At 46.1% G+C, this 17,737-nt stretch overlaps 1 protein-coding gene and 1 long non-coding RNA gene across 5 annotated transcripts in view; one reads left to right on the top strand and one right to left on the bottom strand.

Moving 5' to 3' along the window:
* KCNK10 (potassium two pore domain channel subfamily K member 10) overlaps nt 1–17,737 on the top strand; it is a 183,502-nt gene that overhangs the window by 31,940 nt on the left and 133,825 nt on the right. The window contains exons 3-4 of one of the 4 annotated variants that reach the window (XM_045396842.3): nt 2,096–2,300; nt 2,589–2,738. In XM_045396842.3, coding sequence (XP_045252777.1) covers nt 2,699–2,738 — 40 coding nt within the window. In that variant the 5' untranslated portion in view covers nt 2,096–2,300; nt 2,589–2,698. Of the gene's footprint in view, nt 1–2,095; nt 2,739–5,091; nt 5,485–5,861; nt 6,393–17,737 lie in introns of those variants that run through there. The other 3 variants (XM_015454075.4, XM_045396843.3, XM_005561969.5) reach the window with 3 other exon arrangements.
* LOC141407316 (uncharacterized) lies at nt 4,610–5,686 on the bottom strand. Its single transcript, XR_012416048.1, has 2 exons — nt 5,548–5,686; nt 4,610–5,269 (listed from the first exon to the last, which is right to left on the bottom strand). It is a non-coding gene; the product is annotated as an uncharacterized lncRNA (long non-coding RNA).

Genomic DNA, 17,737 nt, shown 5'->3' with positions numbered 1-17,737 from the left:
AGAATGGGAGAGCATTTTTGCCATCAATCCATCTGACAAGGGCTAATATCCAGAATCTACAAAGAACTTAAACAAATTTACAGGAAAAAATCAAACAACCCCATCAAAAAGTGGGCAAAGAATATGAACAGACAATTCTCAGAAGAAGACATTTATGCAGCCAACAGACACAAGAAAAAATGCTCATCATCACTGGCCATCAGAGAAATGCAAATCAAAACCACAATGAGATCTCACACCAGTTAGAATGGCGATCATTAAAAAGTCAGGAAACAACAGGTGCTGGAGAGGTTGTGGAGAAACAGGAACACTTTTATACTGTTGGTGGGACTGTAAACTAGTTCAACCATTGTGGAAAACAGTATGGCGATTCCTCAAGGATCTAGAACTAGAAATACCATTTGACCCAGCCATCCCATTACTGGGTATATACCCGAAGGATTATAAATCATGCTGCTATAAAGACACATGCACATGTATGTTTACTGCGGCACTATTCACAATAGCAAAGACTTGGAATCAACCCAAATGTCCATCAACGATAGACTGGATTAAGAAAATGTGGCACATATACACCATGGAATACTCTGCAGCCATAAAAAAGGATGAGTTCATGTCCTTTGTAGGGACATGGATGAAGCTGGAAACCATCATTCTGAGCAAACTATCGCAAGGACAGAAAACCAAACACCGCATGTTCTCACTCATAGGTGGGAACTGAACAATGAGAACACTTGGGCACGGGGTGGGGAACACCACACCTGTGGGGGGGTTTGGGGGGAGGGATAGCATTAGGAGATATACCTAAAGTAAATGACGAGTTAATGAGTGCAGCACACCAACATGGCACATGTATCATATGTAACAAACCTGCACATTGTGCACATGTGCCCTGGAATGTGAAGTATAATAATAAAAAAAAGGCACTAATTCATAAGCGGGGGTAGTCCTCATGACCTCATTATCTCCTAAAAGCCTCACCTCTTAAGACAATTGCATTGGAGAGTGAATTTTAAATGAGTTTTAGAGAAACACATTCAAACTGCAGCACTGGTTTTTACCAAACAACTGTAACTTTTCCGTGTTTGAAAATTTTCAAAGTAAATAGTGGAGGGGAAAAGCAAAAATATTCTAGCTCCATCTCTTTAAAAAATTACCTGGGATTATGGTTTGGTGGTAATCCAGAGAGATAAAAACACTTTAAGACTTGTTGTATAAGAAGCACGATTGTAGCTCTGTATATTTTTGGTAAGATGTTTGGCACAATGCTTTATAGGAGCATAAAAATATTGTCCTAAGGGTTAAGATTTTAAATAGATAACTTATAGGGAAAGAGGACACAGTTCCTGGTTATGAATCATATCCATCAGCCTGACACTTTAATTACAACTTCTTTGGAGTTTATAGTATATTATCCTCATTAATCCCCAATTAGAGGTTTGAGTCATCCAAATAAATCTGCAGGACTTACACATACAGAGTTCGTTATCGAGCGGCCTAGCTTCATGCTTCCAGGTGTATGACACATGACACCTTCTGTCCTTTCACTTGTGATGTGTCTCTAGTTTTCCCAAGCCAAAAGCAGAGCCCAGGATTAGAGCAACATATATTTAAGGGTGTGTTTTTGCAGATGTCGGCTGGGACTAGAAAACAAATGTAGGCATGCTTAAACGCTGAGACCAATGTGGAAACTTCACGAGGTGGGGCTAGGGGGAAGAAAATTTCTGGTGGGGCACGTTCAAGTTAACGTGAGTGTATAACGCTATCAGTTTTACTACCACTGAGTGGGTATATGAAGGGGATGTTTGCGTGCGTGTGTGTGTGTGTGTGTGTGTGTGTGTGGTGGAGGGTGTGTGTGTGGCTGGGGGTATTTTCACAAAATGACATGGAAACCTGACTGCAGTTCTTTTGGGAAGAGGACTTGGAGGTGTCTTGGGGTGGGGAAAAGATGGAAGGCTGAGATTTCTTCTGGACTTCAGGGAAGAGGGATGAAATCAAAGGGAAACAATCCAAGGCAGAGTAATGAATTTAGTCTAATATTCGTGAATTCAAAGTAGATTCTAATCAGACCGTCTCCTCCCTCTTCTGTTTGCAGAACTGGCACTAAACAGGATTCCCCAAGCTGCTTCATCACTCCCTGCCGTTCGCTGTCCCAGGAAATTCTCGTGCCTCGCCCCGGAATCCGTGTTCGACTCTTCTCTGGCTGAGCTGATCATTGCCAGCCACCCCGAGACTCCCCACGCGGCAGGCAGCGTCTCCTCCGGTCTCACAGCCACCCCGGGCTGGAGCGTGGGGAGGGGGTAAGGGAGCCAGCCAACTCGGGGAAACTTCGTCGCCAGAGATGACTGGGGTTTTCGGGCTTTCCCAGCCTTCCCATGCCGGACCACACGGCATTCATTAAAGTGGTGCAGCAACTATTGCTGCGCTTTGGCCGGGCAGGTTTTGAGCTGCAGAGACCCGTGCGCCCGACAGCAGCGCTTTGCCACCCAGTGCACTTAAGACGCGGCGGCCGCCAGGCCGGGTCTTCTGCTGGGGGACGACGAGCGCGGGGAGACTTTGCGCCACGATGTTTTGTTTTCCTGCCGCAGGAAAGCTAGGCAGTCTGTTTCCACCGGACTTAACCCGCCTGAAGCAATAGCCATGGAAGTTGCAGCGGCACAGAGGGAGACGGAACCGCTTGGCGCGGCATCTTTTTTGGATGTTTTTTCTCTACACAGACGACTTCTTTCCTTCCTTGGGTAAGTGAAGGCCAGCCTGTAAATAACCAAAGGGTAGAATCGAAGGGGATGAAAAGGGATTGCAGTAGCCCAAAGGGCTAAGTTTTCTTGGGAGGAGGTCTCCCTCCATCCCCACTCCATACAGCCCATTCCAAATACGCAGTAGAGAAGGAGTTGTGTTTGATTTCAGGCACGTTGTGGGAAACGGTACTGGGATTTATTTACCTAATTTTGGTGGATTTTTTTGGGGGGAGTCACAAACTTGTTTTTGTCTACATTCTGAGAAGGAGAATGAAAGTGGAGGTGAGAGAAAGCTCCAGAGGTTGGAAGTGGGGAAATGAAAGGAGGGGGCGGTATCCAGTGATTAAGCAGAGAGATCATCCTAAGGGCCAATGACTAGTGCACGTCTTCAAGGCAGACCAGGAGCACTAGACACTGATCCTGCTCCCTACCCTAATAAGAGTCTACCCCAACCTCCCCATCCCCAGCCCTCCCCTCATAACCATCCTGCTGTTGCCATTCTGGGGAAGGTCATTATTACCGAGGGCCCCAAATAACTTTTAATGAGGACCTGCAAACTGTCTTGTACCCAAGTGATGCTCAATAAACGTTTGTTGATTGGCTGAATGATGTTGCATTCTAAGGGTGCATTTCTTGCTACAGAAATTTGCCTTGGACACTGAACTAAATCCTGGAAGCAGACCCCAGAACACAACGATAGCTCAATTCATTTTGCAAAGGAAGAGGGCCTGGAGGCTTAGAAAATATCATATTTAGACCTTCATTACCCAAACGAAACCATCAGACAGGTTCAGGGTCAGATTCATGGGTCTGGGGACTGGATGAACTCACAAGGTTCTGGCATGGAGAGCATGGACCTTTGTGTCCTACAAACTTGGGTTTGAATCCCCATATCGTGACCTTGGGAGTCTTTCTTTATCTCTCTGAGCCTTGATCTTCTCATCTGTAAAAGGAGGCCAGTTATAGCTTCTGCAAAATGATGTAACAAAGATGAATGGAGAGGGAATATGAGATGGTGAGGGGGAATTCAGTAAATGTCAATCATGCCTCCCCATGTTCTGATGACTCAGGAGAGGGTATCTTTCTCCGCTGATACCCCTCTCTGGCTCTGATGCAGGCAAAAACACTGTATTGCAGTGTCTGTGCTAGAGTCCAGCTGCCCGTGAACAGTTAAAGAGAAGAGTGCAGAGTGAGGTTCGAAAGCCTTTCTTAGAAGCAGCTCCCTCTGGACTTGAGAACAGAATTTACATACACACTGGTGTCTCCGGGCAGGACTGGGAGAAACAGAGATTCCTTGTTTGTTTGATTTCTATGTCTTAGCCATCCTCCCAGTCCTAGTAGAGAGAGGCAAAGTGTGGTTACAGAGTCCAGGGAAGATGGTTCTGAAGCACCCGGGGAACCTGCCTAAAGGGCTGAAGAGTCAGAGTAGCACCATCAGATTGGTACCGGTTTTGCCTGAATGGGGTTTGCAGAGAATTCAGGGCTCCAGCCTGAGTGACAAAGCACTCACCTTTCCTACAGACCACAGCGGACCTCTGTAGGTCTTGTTCTTGGACCCAGAAACCTTGATGTGATAGTGAGGGATGGATGATGAGAAAGATGCTGCTGACAGAGGGCTCCCCAAAAGCCTCAAGGTGCCCTAGAGTGGCATGCAACTCAGAGATCAGCTGCTAGTGTGGGATTTTAGAACCCCAGCTGGCAGGCATGGGAATGAGCTGGGCAATTTCTATGAGTAAGTAAAGGCAACAACAATCTAACAGGACCTTATGGCACTAAATAGTAAGCCCCATGAAAGCAAGATCTCTATCTTATTCTCTGCCATAAGGCCAGCACATAGCACAGTGATGGCACTTGGAAGGGGTTCAACATATATGTTGAATGAACAACAAATTTTAGTAAGCTTATCTAGAAGCCAGAGTAGGGGTTTAAACTACTTCCTGTTCAACACTGCAGCATGCAATTCATGTCTTCATTTAGCAAGTATTTCTTGAGCATCTACTACGTGTAAGGCTCCGTTGCGAGGCATCCGAAGCAATCTGTCAGCATCATTCATGTTGATACTCAGAGTGACCCATTCAGAGCACCTCAGCACCACCTGGCTTTTCTGGAGACTGAGGCCCCACCACAAACGCCTGTGGGCTTTCAAGCAGGGGCAGTGAGAGGGTATTAGATAAGTGCTCCAGGTTTAGCCCCTTTCCGGGAACAGATCTGGGTCCCTTCGCATCTTCCCGGCTGGGTCCCAGGCTCCCGGGGCCGCCGCTTCCACGAGCTGCCAGGTCTTGGCAACTCCGCTTTCCTCGGGGGCCGCCGTACCTCTCTCAAGCCCCCTTTCCAGCCAACGACCAGCGGCCCCAGTCCGGCTGCAGGTAACTGGGAAAGGGATCAAGCCGCGCCTGGGGAGCGAGCTTCCCCGGGCGGGGAGGGCGCAGCAGACGCGGAGCGGTCCCAGAACAAAAGGCTCATGGCTGGCACGGGCCTCCTCGGAGTGCGGCAGGGACGTGGGTTCGGGACTCAGGCGAGAGAGCCAGGGGCTGGAGGAAAAAAATGAAGTGAGAAAAGAGGAGGGAGACCCCAGGGTGGGAGCGGTGAGAAGAGGTGACCCAGGGGCTGAGGTCTGCGGCGGGGCCGCAGCCTCCCTTCCTCCGCCTCCTGCAGCGCCTTCCAGGCAACCAAGCGTGTCTCCGGCTGCAACTCCAGCAAGCGCGCCGCGGCCGCCTCCACGCCCGCCCGCCGGCCGGCCGAGCCAGTAAGTAGCCGCGCCCCCGCCGCTCGCTCCCCGCCCCTCCGCGGCTTCCCCGCCGCCGCCCACCGCCTCCCGCCGTCCCGCGGGCAAGTCCGCGGCCGCCTCCTGCTGCCCCGGGCCGGGTGCCGGGAGCTCAGCGCGCCTTCCCGACTGGTCGCCTCGGTCCGCTGCTCGCCCTGCTCTCTCCTGCCAGGGCGCGGCGTCTGGGGCGCGCCACGGGGAGGGTAGCCCTCGCCGCGCGCTCCCCGGGCGCCGCGCCACCTCTACATCCAATGGCTTTCGGGGAGCGGGAAGTGGGGGGCGTCGCCGGGGGCGAGGAGCCGCGGCCGGGGTGGGGCGTGTGCGCTCAGCGCGGCCGAGCGAGGCTGACGTGCCCGCCCAAGCGCGCGCCCGGGAGTGTATGTGCGGATGTGTCTGTGTGTGTGTGCGGGAGTGTGTGCGCACACGCCTTCGGGGGCTGGAGTGACACTGCAGTGGGCTTCTCCCTAGCCCCAGTCTTCCGACTGCTTAGCCCCTAACCTGCCGGCACCGCTTTCGGGAAGCAGCTTGGCTCTTCCATCTTCCCAAGCCTTCCTCTCCATCCTTTCATCCACCCCTCGCCAATCTTACTTTTTCATTTACCCACGGGGCCGCGGCCGGCCACCCCCTAGCCGGTGCAAACACCCAAGCCGTCTCCAGTTCTCCCCCAAGCCAGTATTTTCCCACCTGTCTTTTTCTGGGGTTTCTCCACGAGCCAGTCCAAGGCTCCCCCATCCTCGGAAATTGTTTTGTTGGACTGCTAAACCGAGGCGTGTAAAGCTTGAGGACTTTATTATTATTTGGGTTCTTTTCATTTCTTCCCCTTCTGGGCAACGGAGCAATGAAATTTCCAATCGAGACGCCAAGAAAACAGGTGAACTGGGATCCTAAAGGTGGGTATTTCCTACTTTTGGCTGCCCTCGCCCTGCCTCTGTCTCCGGCGTGTGCGCGCTTCCTTGAGTGGAAGCACTCTCTCTTCTGGCAGCGTGTGTCCTGAGGCTGGGAAATGCGCCTGGGAACTGCAGCGCGGGTGGGAGGAGGGCGGAGGCAGCGTGGGTTCCGAACCCAGATAGTGCCTGTCATTACCACATAATCATTGTCCCTCCTGGATTGTCTCCAGATCTATTTAGATAGACCAAGCCGACTGTTTGGTTTGAAATTGCAAGTGTCGGTATTTGCTTTTGACTTTGAGTGTGCGAGTGTGTATGTGTGTGTGTGCGTGTGTCCTTTGTTTCTGGTGATCTTTGTCTCTCTGGCAGATGGGTGGGGTGCCTCCCCCTGGACCTGGAGCTGCGCCGCATGCCCGGGTGTCCTCAGTGGGAAAGGTTTCCTGGCAGCAAGTGGGGCTCGAGTTGCAGCAGCCGTCCCTAGGGGTGGGCCCTTCTCGCAGGGCATGCAGAATAATGGAGCCCACAGGGCCTCCTGAGTCTTCGTTCAATCTTATTACCAAACCTAGCAGCTAGTTAGGCTCAGGTCAGAGTAGAAGCGGAGGAGGGGTGGTTTGTGAGAAGGGTGGGGCTGGCAAGGCATCAGGGAGGGGCACGAAGTGTGCCCGCTCAAGCAGTGGTGTGGTTTGCATGCTTTTACGAATGTTGGATCAGGTTTCATCCACGCAAAAGGGAGCGATTAAGACGGATTTGTGTGTGCCTAGCGTCGGCCACCGTGTCTGTAATTAGCATACAGATGTTAAGGCTCCAAGGGAATGATCAGTATGGGAGCAGAACAAGTTGGAACCGCGTGTCCAGTTGTGACAAGAGTGCTCTTTAGCATTTCTCTTAGCTCATCTGACAACTGTGTCAGGCGAGGCAACGCCTCTGTGTGTATTGGGATCGAAATTTGTTTATTTGGGGTGCGTGTGTGTTTAATGTTCTTTATGAGTGCATTTCTTCTTTTTCTCCAGACTGGAGAGAAGAAACCTTCTTATTTGTTGAGTAAATGTCTTAGGAATTGACTGGCTGTTGAAGAGTGCATGAAGAGATATTGCCTTTTTTTAAACACTGAGGTTGTTACGTCTTAAATACAGCCCAAACCTTTTATTTTGTCTCTACTTGAAATCTCTGGAAATATGGAGGTCTGCCTTTGCTTTTTTGGGGGGAGAATCCCTGAAAAACATATTTGTTAAATGCCTATTGCATACTAAGCACTGTCCTAGGCACTGGAGATACAGTCAGAACAGGAAAGACAAAAGCTCTGTGTTGGAGTTTACAGTGAGGAAGACAGACCTAAATCAGTCATTGCATGGAGGAATGCATACTTCAAAGTTTATGTATGCTCCAAGGAGAGCATCAGAGGTTTAAGAAAGTGTCTGATAGAAGAGATTGACAAGGACCGGAGAAGGCTTCCCTGAGGAGATGACACTTGGACTTAGGCCTGGAGGATGTATGGGAGTTAATTGTCTAAGGGGGAGGGGAATTGTTGCAGAAAAGGGAACAGCAAGTGCAAAGGGCCTGAGGCAGAAGAGGCATGTGTATTTGATGAACTGAAAGAAGGTTCCCATGGCTACTGAAGAGTGAGTGAAGAGGTATTGCCTTTTTTAAACACCCAGACTGTTATACCGCAAACATAGCACAAACCTTTCATTTTGTCTTTATTTGAAATCTCTGGAAATTTGGAAGTGTGCTTTGGCTTTCTTTTGGGAAATCCCTGAAAAACGTATTTATCCCTAGCAGAGAGCAAGAGAGCTTGTGTTTTGAAATATGACTGGGGGATCCACAGGCGAGCCCCCCCCCCCACCAAGCCCTGTGTTGTTGGAGGTGGGGTAGGGTTGTGGGGTTGGAAGAGTAGAGTATTTATCTTAAGCCAATGAGGAATTTCAAGACAAAGAGTGACATGATTTGAACTAAGTTTCAAAACAAGGGCTATGTGCTTTGTGGATATGGGGGACCAGATACAATGGTAGCATGGGCCAGAGTAGTTGCTGTGGGCATGGAGAAGCGGTTGGAGTAGAGAGCTGTGGAGGACATGAAATCAACAGGCTTTGCGTGAATAATGTGTGAAAGTGAAGTGAAGGAATTGGAATGACTGAGATGGCAGCCAGGGTAGGACCAGTCTGGAAGGAAAGCTCATGAGTTCAATCTAGGACTTGTTGAGTGGGACATGTCCCCAAGCCATCCAAGGGGTGTGTTAGGTGGGCAGCTGTCTAAATGCTGGGGTCAGGCTTTTCAAGGAACTTTGGTACAGAGGGAACACTCTGATACTGATTTTGTGAAGCTGGCTTTGGGTTTTAAGGCATATTTCTGTATGATCATCATTCTATATATTCATGTTCCAGTGATGAACACAGATGAATTTTACACATTATACAGCCTGACACAGTGAAGAAAAGCATGCAAATAGCAACTTCAGTTACAACCAATGGTGCTAAAAATGAAAAAACCTCAACAAAATAACAACATTTAATGAGCAACCATTGCATGCCAGGTGCTTTGTGTGTATTATTTCATACAATTATTTTCACAATACTTATCTGATGGTATAAGTGTTATAGTCCCATTTGGCACTTGATTGCCATCATGACACCACTAATCTGCCTTCCAGTGAGTTTCTCTGACCTTGTGCACAGTTGTTCCCAAAGGTAGGGGTGACAGTAGTCTTTTCTAGCCAGGGGATGGAGGCGGGAAGAGAGTGGGGAGTGAGGTGGCATCTCTCTTATCTGTATAGAATTATGTGCTAGGTGCTCTTCTAATGCTTTACAAGTATTTTTTTTTTTTTTTTTGAGACGGAGTCTCGCTTTGTCGCCCAGGCTGGAGTGCAATGGCACCATCTCGGCTCACTGCAAGCTCCGCCTCCTGGGTTCACACCATTCTCCTGCCTCAGCCTCCGAGTAGCTGGGACTACAGGCGTGCACCACCACACCCGGCTAATTTTTTGTATTTTTAGTAGAAACAGGGTTTCACCGTGTTAGCCAGGATGGTCTCGATCTCCTGACCTCGTGATCCACCTGCCTCGGCCTCCCAAAGTGTTGGGATTACAGGCGTGAGCCACCACGCCCGGTGCTTTACAAGTATTAATTTAATCTTCACAAACATTTTAGGAGGAAGGTATTATCCTAATTTTACAGATGAGTTAATTGAGGAACAGAGAGGTTGAGTAACTTGCCCAAGGTTGTACAGCTAGTAGGACAAGATTAGAATCTGGGCTCTTAAACACTCTTCAAGTCGGTGTTTCTTACTGGGCCTTTGGCTTTTGCCTGGTCAGGTTCCCAAAGCTCAGGAAGTGAAGAAGCTTGTTGGGAGGAGGAAAAGAAGAAGAGAGAGGATGAAGAGGAAAAGGGATTGGAATAGAAGGAGGATAAAAGAGAGGAAGAGAGAGGAGGAAGGAGAAAAGGGGACAGTGACTCAACCTTACCCTACTCGTTCTTTTCTCTACTAACCTATTTAGACAATAGTGTTTTCATTTCCATGTCTGATGGGCAAGTCAGTGACTACTGGACGGAGTTTGGGTCTGTATTTTGGAGGCTCTGGATTACACAGACCAAATGTGTTTAGCAGGGAAAAGATGAAGGGGAACCCAGCAGTATTAGGGGAAAGAGGAGAGAGACAGGTCACGCTACTTGGACTGTAGGATTTGTCTATCAACAGACATGACCCTTCAGGCGGAGGTGCTCTCGTGGGTTGTGGAAGGCAGTTGTAATTATAATGTTTTTCTTACAGCCTTATTACCCTACAATTTAATAGCACAAAATGAAGGTAGTTTGAGAATAGATTGGTCTGGATGGCATTTGGGTGGATTAAGCAACGCATTGTCAAGAGGTGTAGGTAAAAACAAGACCCAAATGTAAAATGGTTCTTCTCTGGTGAGCTGTGGCCTTTCTTCCTATTCATGGAACAGAGCCTTCTTCAAAGAGCGTTACTGTTTGTGTAGGACCTACTAAAAGTAGATTGGTTCTAAGTCATAGCTTTCATAGCAGCATTTACGTGCACTTTATTTATTTATTTATTTATTTATTTATTTATTTTGAGATGGAGTTTCGCTCTTTTTGTCCAGGCTGGAGTGCAATGGCATGATCTCGGCTTACCGCAACCTCCGCCTCCTGGGTTCAAGCGATTCTCCTGCCTCAGCCTCCCGAGTAACTGGGATTACAGGCATGAGCCACCATGCCTGGCTAATTTTTGTATTTTTAGTAGAGACGGGGTTTCACCATGTTGGCCAGGCTGGTCTTGAACTCCCGACCTCAGGTGATCCACCCGCCTCAGCATTCCAAAGTGTTGGGATTACGGGCGTGAGCCACTGCGCCCGGCAACGTGCACTTTAAATCATCAGCATCATTTGTTGATGATTTTCTGCTTAGAATTGGTATTTACCTGCTGCTTTTGTGTATTAAGATCTTGTTAAAACAGTAAGATCTGTAAATAGTATTCCTCTCACTAGAGGCAAGCAGATGAATACAGTATAAAAAACTTTGGATTTGGGGGCAAAATAATTAGCTTCTACAAGTAGCTGTAGCAATACTTAGTTGTATGACTTTGGGCTGCTCATTTAGCTTTTCTGGGTTTCCCTTCCCTTCCGTGGAGAAAGGAGTCATTGCCTTTGTCTATCTCTTTGACTTTGTCTCTTCAACTTTCCCCATCTTGATCTGATCTTGGGGCCAGTTGTCTTCCTTTCATTCCTCAAATAGATCACACTTGCATCTGTCTGAGGGCCTTTGCGCTTGGAATTCCCACTGCTTATAATGCATTTCACATAGCTGGTTCCTTTCCGTCATTTGAATCTCAGCTCAAATGTCCTCTTGTCAGGAAGGGATTCCCTGTCCCATCTGAAAGACCTCTCCTCTTGTTCCCCAGCACCATGATTTTCTCTTATGTCATCTGTTCAGCTGTCTTACTGGCACTTGTCATGACTTGAAACCATCTCACTTACTCATGGGCCATATTTGGTGCCAGCCTCCTTTACTAGCATATGAGCTGCATGAGCAGGGACTTTCTCTGTCTTGTTTATTGCCATAACCCCAGTGCCGTGGAAAGTGCCTGGCACTCAGCAACCCTTTGCTGAGTGAATGGAAGGTTGGCAGAATGGATTGGAGAGGACCGAAGGCTTTATGCATCATGGAAATTGCAGGACGCCTCTAAGCTACAAATGGCAAAGTACAAATAAGGAGAAAGGAAGAATATCCCCAAATACCGGCATTATCAGAAAGGACACTGATATTCCCACTCCCTTGCAAGCTCCAGCTCTCCCTAAAGCCTCCAGTGGGCTGTTTTCCTTCTTTTCTTATCTTTGACCAGGCGTAAGAAGGCTGAATAGAAGTGCGGTGAGGGTGGATGGGTGGACTGATCTAGCCTGCTAAAGATATGGTCAGTGTCCAATAAATAATTTGGCTCATATTAGCTATTGGAGTGTGGCTATTTTTAGGTACTTTAATCCGCTTAAGAAAGAAGCAAAGCTATAGGATTGGAGCTGGATTTTTTTAAAAAGCTGCATTTTTAGTGCACACTTTAATGCAAAATTCTGGAGAAGCCCATACCTTATGTGCATAGCACCTTTCAGTTTACAGAACACTTTTTAGGAATAATCTCATTTGTTCTTTAAACAACCCTATTTTTGTAGGAATTAGAGTCTTAGATTTACTGACACATAAAGCAAGATGTAGAAAGGATAAATGATTTATGTGGGAGCCCAAAGCAACAAATAGGCAGAGCTGGGGCTACCCTAGGCCTTTTGATGCTTACGTCCATGACAGTTTCCTTCAAGCTTTCCTTCCTCCCAGCGTCTTTGTTCATTCCACCTTCTCTTGCTCTTTGTTACCCAAAAGTGTATTCAAAGGTTTCTCTGAGAGATTTAGAGGAAGCAGTCTCCCTGTTGATCAGTGAATCTTTAGTCGACGGCTATTTTCAGCAGGTTGTACTTATTGTACAGGTTTACACTTTCATTCTTATGAGCTCAGGTGAAGACCCTTAGATCTTCCTTCTGCTGTACTGGCTAAAAAAATATCTTGGTCTTTCGTGAATGGGGGCCATTTTCAACTTGCTAGGTTGCTTAAGTGCTAGCTTTATTAATGTGTTTCCAAACACACATTTGCATAGCTTAGATTTCCTGGAAAGAAAATAATCTATTTTTTATTTAATATCCAATTTTCAGGAGATCAGTGTTCCAAATGGGATTTAAAATGTGCCAAAATCACCACAATTATCCTCAAAAGTACCAAGGAGCTGTGTTCCAAAAACTGTCTTGGCCAAGATTTAGTTCAGGCTTCTTTTCCAGCAGTATCTAAGGAGCTTCACCATCCTTTTGCCAATCCCGGTGACCACTGGGTTGAATTAAGATTGAGCAGGATAACTTTGCTATTCCATGCCATTTCCAAAACATCTGTACTTTGGCTTCATATGAGCCTCACCTTAAATCTGATGCATTTAAAAAATATAGTCTTTTCCCTCATTAGGAAACTTCAACCACAACTGAGATATGGTGTGAAGTATATTTAATATAGGCACAGTGAGCTAGTGATTTTCTTTCTGCTTTTAGTCTACAGGGAATTAGAGGAAGAGTTTAATGATAAAATAGAAAGAAGCCATTCTACTGATAGCCAGTTAGGAAGTTTCAGTTTGGACAGCTCCCTTGGCTGATGCAGAAAGGTGGATAAAAGTGACAATCTTTTTCTGTACTCTGATTCTTATAAAGGGCACTACTGGACGATCCAGATGAGGTTAGAGTGAGTTAGGGGCTTAGCTCTGCATGGCTTGGTTACAGAATCTACCTAAATGTGGCACTAGGAGTATGGTCACCCTGTTGGTTACACCCACCTGGGTAATTTCTCTCCATAAGTATTATGGAGGTCCAAGGGACCTTCCACTTTTGGGATCTGGTCCTAGGGGTACTCTCAGCAGAGACTTTACAGTTTATCTACGTCTGGATGATTACCATCACCTAGAATGGGGAAATAAGGACCTCATATTTACTTGCTAGAACATTTATTTGTCATTTGCAGCCACAGTTTAAGATTTTTTTTTCTCCCTTGTGAGTGTCTAGGACTGAGTACTCTGAATTGAAAATGAAACCTGACTTCCTAATCCTTAATTTAGGGTTGAAGGGAGGGAGTGAGGGAGGGCCATAGTCACTGGTAGGGGATGGCATGGTCATGAGGGAGCATTGCATTCTTTACCTTTGCCATTCCCAGAGCCAGGGAGGTGGGGAGGGATGGGCATTGGAGGTAGTGGGGATGAGGCTGGGGGGTGGATAGGATTTCAGGAAATTTTACGTTTTGTATTACCAATAGCTTCTAGTCTCATCACTTACCCTTTCCATGGAAGTAACTTTGAAGCAGAGTGGAATGATGGGGAAACAAGATTAGAAAGGAAAACATAGGATTTACTGCCCTACATAAGCCAGGTGATCACAGGGAAATTTTCCTTCATTCCTCCCTTTCTTCTTTTCTTCATTCCTTTATTCCTTCCCCACCCCGCATCCCCAAATCCTGCAGAGTTTGCTTGGGCGCGGGTAGTCCCAGCTACTGGGGAGGCTGAGGCAGGAGAATGGCGTGAACCCGGGAGGTGGAGCTTGCAGTGAGCCGAGATTGCGCCACTGCACTCCAGCCTGGGTGACAGAGCAAGACTCATCCTCAGAAAAAAAAAAGGAGTTCCTTGAATAGAAAATGAAGATTTGGTCAGGTGATGGAGAGTCTGGAAGTCACAGTAACCTTTGTAGATGCCTAAAACACCAATATTCATAATTTTGACATGCAAGCTAGCAAAAATGATACTACCAAGAAAATGAGTTTCTTATGTGCAAGCAGAACTTGAGATCCCCTAAATAATCACACACCAAATATTTAGCATGATAAAGATAAATAGTATAACTTACTAAATTTAACGTGATATGAGCCTGACACGCAGAATAGAGATGCTTGATATTAGGTGTGATAAAATATTTGACATCAAACCTTCACTTACTTTGTCCTCTGAGACAAAAGTCAGGCACCAAGTGTTTAAGAAAAATTGATGGGAGGAAAAGCTTAGAGATGAAAAAAGTCTATTTATTAATTTGCATTTTTCTCTGAAAATTGGGGAATGTTGTTACCCATGTTAACCATGGACCAACCTGGGCCAGCTCCTGGGTTCTGCTGGCTACGAATGTTGCTTTAGGCCAAAGGAATTTATCTGGTTCGGCCTATGCATTATTACGATAACCTGAAAGGAGATTAAATACATGTTATAGTCATTTAACCTAGACTCCGGGCAAAATGTCACTGTCTGTACAGTATAGGAGCTTAGGATAGGAGACCGGGTTTCTAGGACTGGCTCTGACACTCATTTAGAAAAGGAGGGAATTGAGTTTTTGGTTGTTGAGATCCCTTCCTTCCCTGATAGTCTTAGATTGCCTAAGTCCTCATCCAAGCATGATTTACTAGAGGCTGATTTGGGAACATTGCTTCATTTTTCTATGACTTGGTATCTTCATCTGCAAGATAGAGATAATTACAGCCATTACTTCCTTGGTTTGTTATGTGGATTACATAAAGTGATACATGCAAAGCTTGTAGAAGAATGCTGGATCATCATAAAGGCTGCATGAGTGGTACCTGCATTGTGCTGTTCTCACAGTTGCAGTAGACAGCCTGTGAAGTCAGGGCAGCCTCCAGCTCAGCCTCTTGGAAGCATCTGGTTCACTGTCTGGATCATCCAGGAGGTGGTCCATAGCAGAGCACAACCCTCCTGGTACTCTGGTAGACTCTTAGTATTCTTAGTTCAGATTTAAACAACCTAGGCTGTCCTGGTTAAGTCAGAGAAAAGACCAGTGAAAGAACATGGCTTGGAATCACAATATTTGAGTCTGAGTTTAATGTTGTACCAACTTTATTAGCTGTGTATCATTGTCGATTTGGGTTGCTTTAATAAAATTCCACAAACTAGATAGATTATAGACAACAGAGATTTATTTCTTATTGTTCTGGAGGCTGGGAAGTCCAAGATCAAGGCACTGGTAGATTTGGCATCTGGTGAGGGCCCGCTTTTCAGCTCATAGATGGTGCCTTCTTGCTGTGTCCTTTCATGGTGGAAAAAGTGAGGGGTCTTTCTTGGGCCTCTTTTATAAGTACACTAATCCTAATCATGAAGGCTCCATGCACATGACCTAATTACCTTCCAAAGGTCCATTCTTCCAATAACATTACCTTTGGGGTTAGGATTTCAACATATGAATTCTGGGGGGACACATTCAGACCATAACACTATGTGAGCTTGGCCACGTCACTTAACCTTTCTTATCCTTAGTTTTCTTTTGGATAAAATAAAGATCACAATAATAACCACTTCACAGTTGCTGAGATGATCAAATGAGACAAATGTGAACAAACTTCATAAACTGTTAAATTCCAGACCAACATTTCCCGAAGTGTCTTCTATGAGACATAGATTCATCAGATACTCTGAGAAGAAAAGTGGTGTCATGGTAAAGTCAGTTTGCCGTATGATACGTGCTCAGTCATTCCTAGAGAGTCATCATGCACGTTAGCATGTTACTGTATTACTGTGTAACAAATAACCCCAACATTTAGTGGCTTAAATCAATATAAACATTTCTTATCTCATAAGTTCTGCGGATCAATAATTCAGGGATAGCTTAGTTGGGTGGTCTGACTAGGAGTCTGTCATTGGTTAGTCAGATGTTGTCTGGGCTGCTGTCATCTGGTGGCTTGACTGGGGCAGGAGGATCTGTTTCCAAGATGGTGCACTCATGTGACTTGCAAATTGCTGCTGGTTGTTGGGGAGAGGCCTCGTTTCCTGCCAATGTGGGCCTCTCCATGGGATGCTTATGTGTACTCATATGTGACATGGTGTCTGGCTTCCCCAAGAACAAGTGATTCAAGAGAGAACAAGGTGGAATTGGCAACACTTTTTATGACTTAGCTTCAAAAATCACATATTGTTACTACCACTACATTCTTTTTCTTAGATGCCAGTCGCTAAAGTTAGTCCACATCTGGGGAGGAGTGGGGGTGACTACATTCACGTTGGAAGGGAGGCATGTCAAAGAATTTGAGGATATATTGAAAAATCACCATGAGAATCTTTTCCTATTTATTGAATAGGCACTACATGCTAGGCTAAGTGCTTTGTAGTTATTATCTCATATAATCCTATTCATAATCCAAAGAAATAGGTGAAATTATTATCTCTGCTTTCTGAATGAGGAGGCTGAGGCCTATAGAGCTTGCGTAACTTGCCCAAAGTTACCTAGTCGTGCTACGACTTGAACCCGGGTCTGTCTGATTTAATACCTGAACTCTTACCTCTGCCTCATACGCCTCTCTCTGATAATCCTGTAGTTCAGAAGTCTGTTTAATTTTGTTTAAGCCTGCATTTTCTACTTAACCGCAGAATGATGATTCATTTAACTCCATTTTTACCTTTTCATTTACCAATGGCTTGAAACATTATTCTAGAAAGACAGTGAGAATGATGATGATGTATGTATAATATGAACATATGGTCTTATAACAGATCCCAGCATACCTATCAGTCCAAACTTGTTGTATTATTCAAATACTGGAAGTGTCTATTGAGCCTGTGTTGTGTGGGCACCATGCTATGGGTAAATGTGTAAACATTTATTTTAAAAAAATAACCCCACAGTCCACCCTATTTTTTTCTGACTGTGAAACTAGAGGTGGAGTGTGATAACTCATGGTCCCAATTCTCTTACAGAGTCCCTTTCTTTACAATGTCCCTTCTTTTACAGAGTCAGTGACTGACAACTTAACTTCCTTGGGTAAAACCAGAAAAAACAGGATGGCCTCCAGGCCGAGCAGTAGAAATGCTGGGGAATGGGGTGTCTGGTGTGTGTCTGGTGTGTTCCTGCAGTGCCTGCAGGCCATGTGTCTGTATGGTGACTGAAACGCAAGTCGGCATCCCGCCAAGATGGCAGGGACCGTGTGCCTGGGGGTGATGGCAAACACACAGTGAGAAGCTGCTGATGGAGGGAGGACCGTTAGCACTCCTTGTCATATTTTGAGTAAACATTTTTTTGACAATCTTGTTTCTTTTTCTGTACAGTCTTGAGAAAATGATTTCCAGGAAGCAGGATGCATCCGATGCCTTAGAGGTTCCCATGTTTCCAAACATTACATGCCTGGCTTATTCCTGAGGCAATTTTATATTCTGAAGGAGGTTTTGGAGCTTCTGTGTTCTGGGCAGAGGCGAGTGAATATGGTTTCTTTTGAGTTGCACCATGGACTTGAGAATGATCAGGAGCCGGACATTGTTGAATATGTCACTTACTGCTCAAAATGGCAAAGACAGGGTCT

The sequence above is a fragment of the Macaca fascicularis genome, chromosome 7 (genome assembly GCF_037993035.2).
Source record: "Macaca fascicularis isolate 582-1 chromosome 7, T2T-MFA8v1.1".
In the NCBI taxonomy this organism is placed as follows: Eukaryota; Metazoa; Chordata; class Mammalia; order Primates; family Cercopithecidae; genus Macaca; species Macaca fascicularis.
Note: the sequence above shows the minus strand (reverse complement) of the source record. Positions and strands in the feature narration are given on the sequence as shown.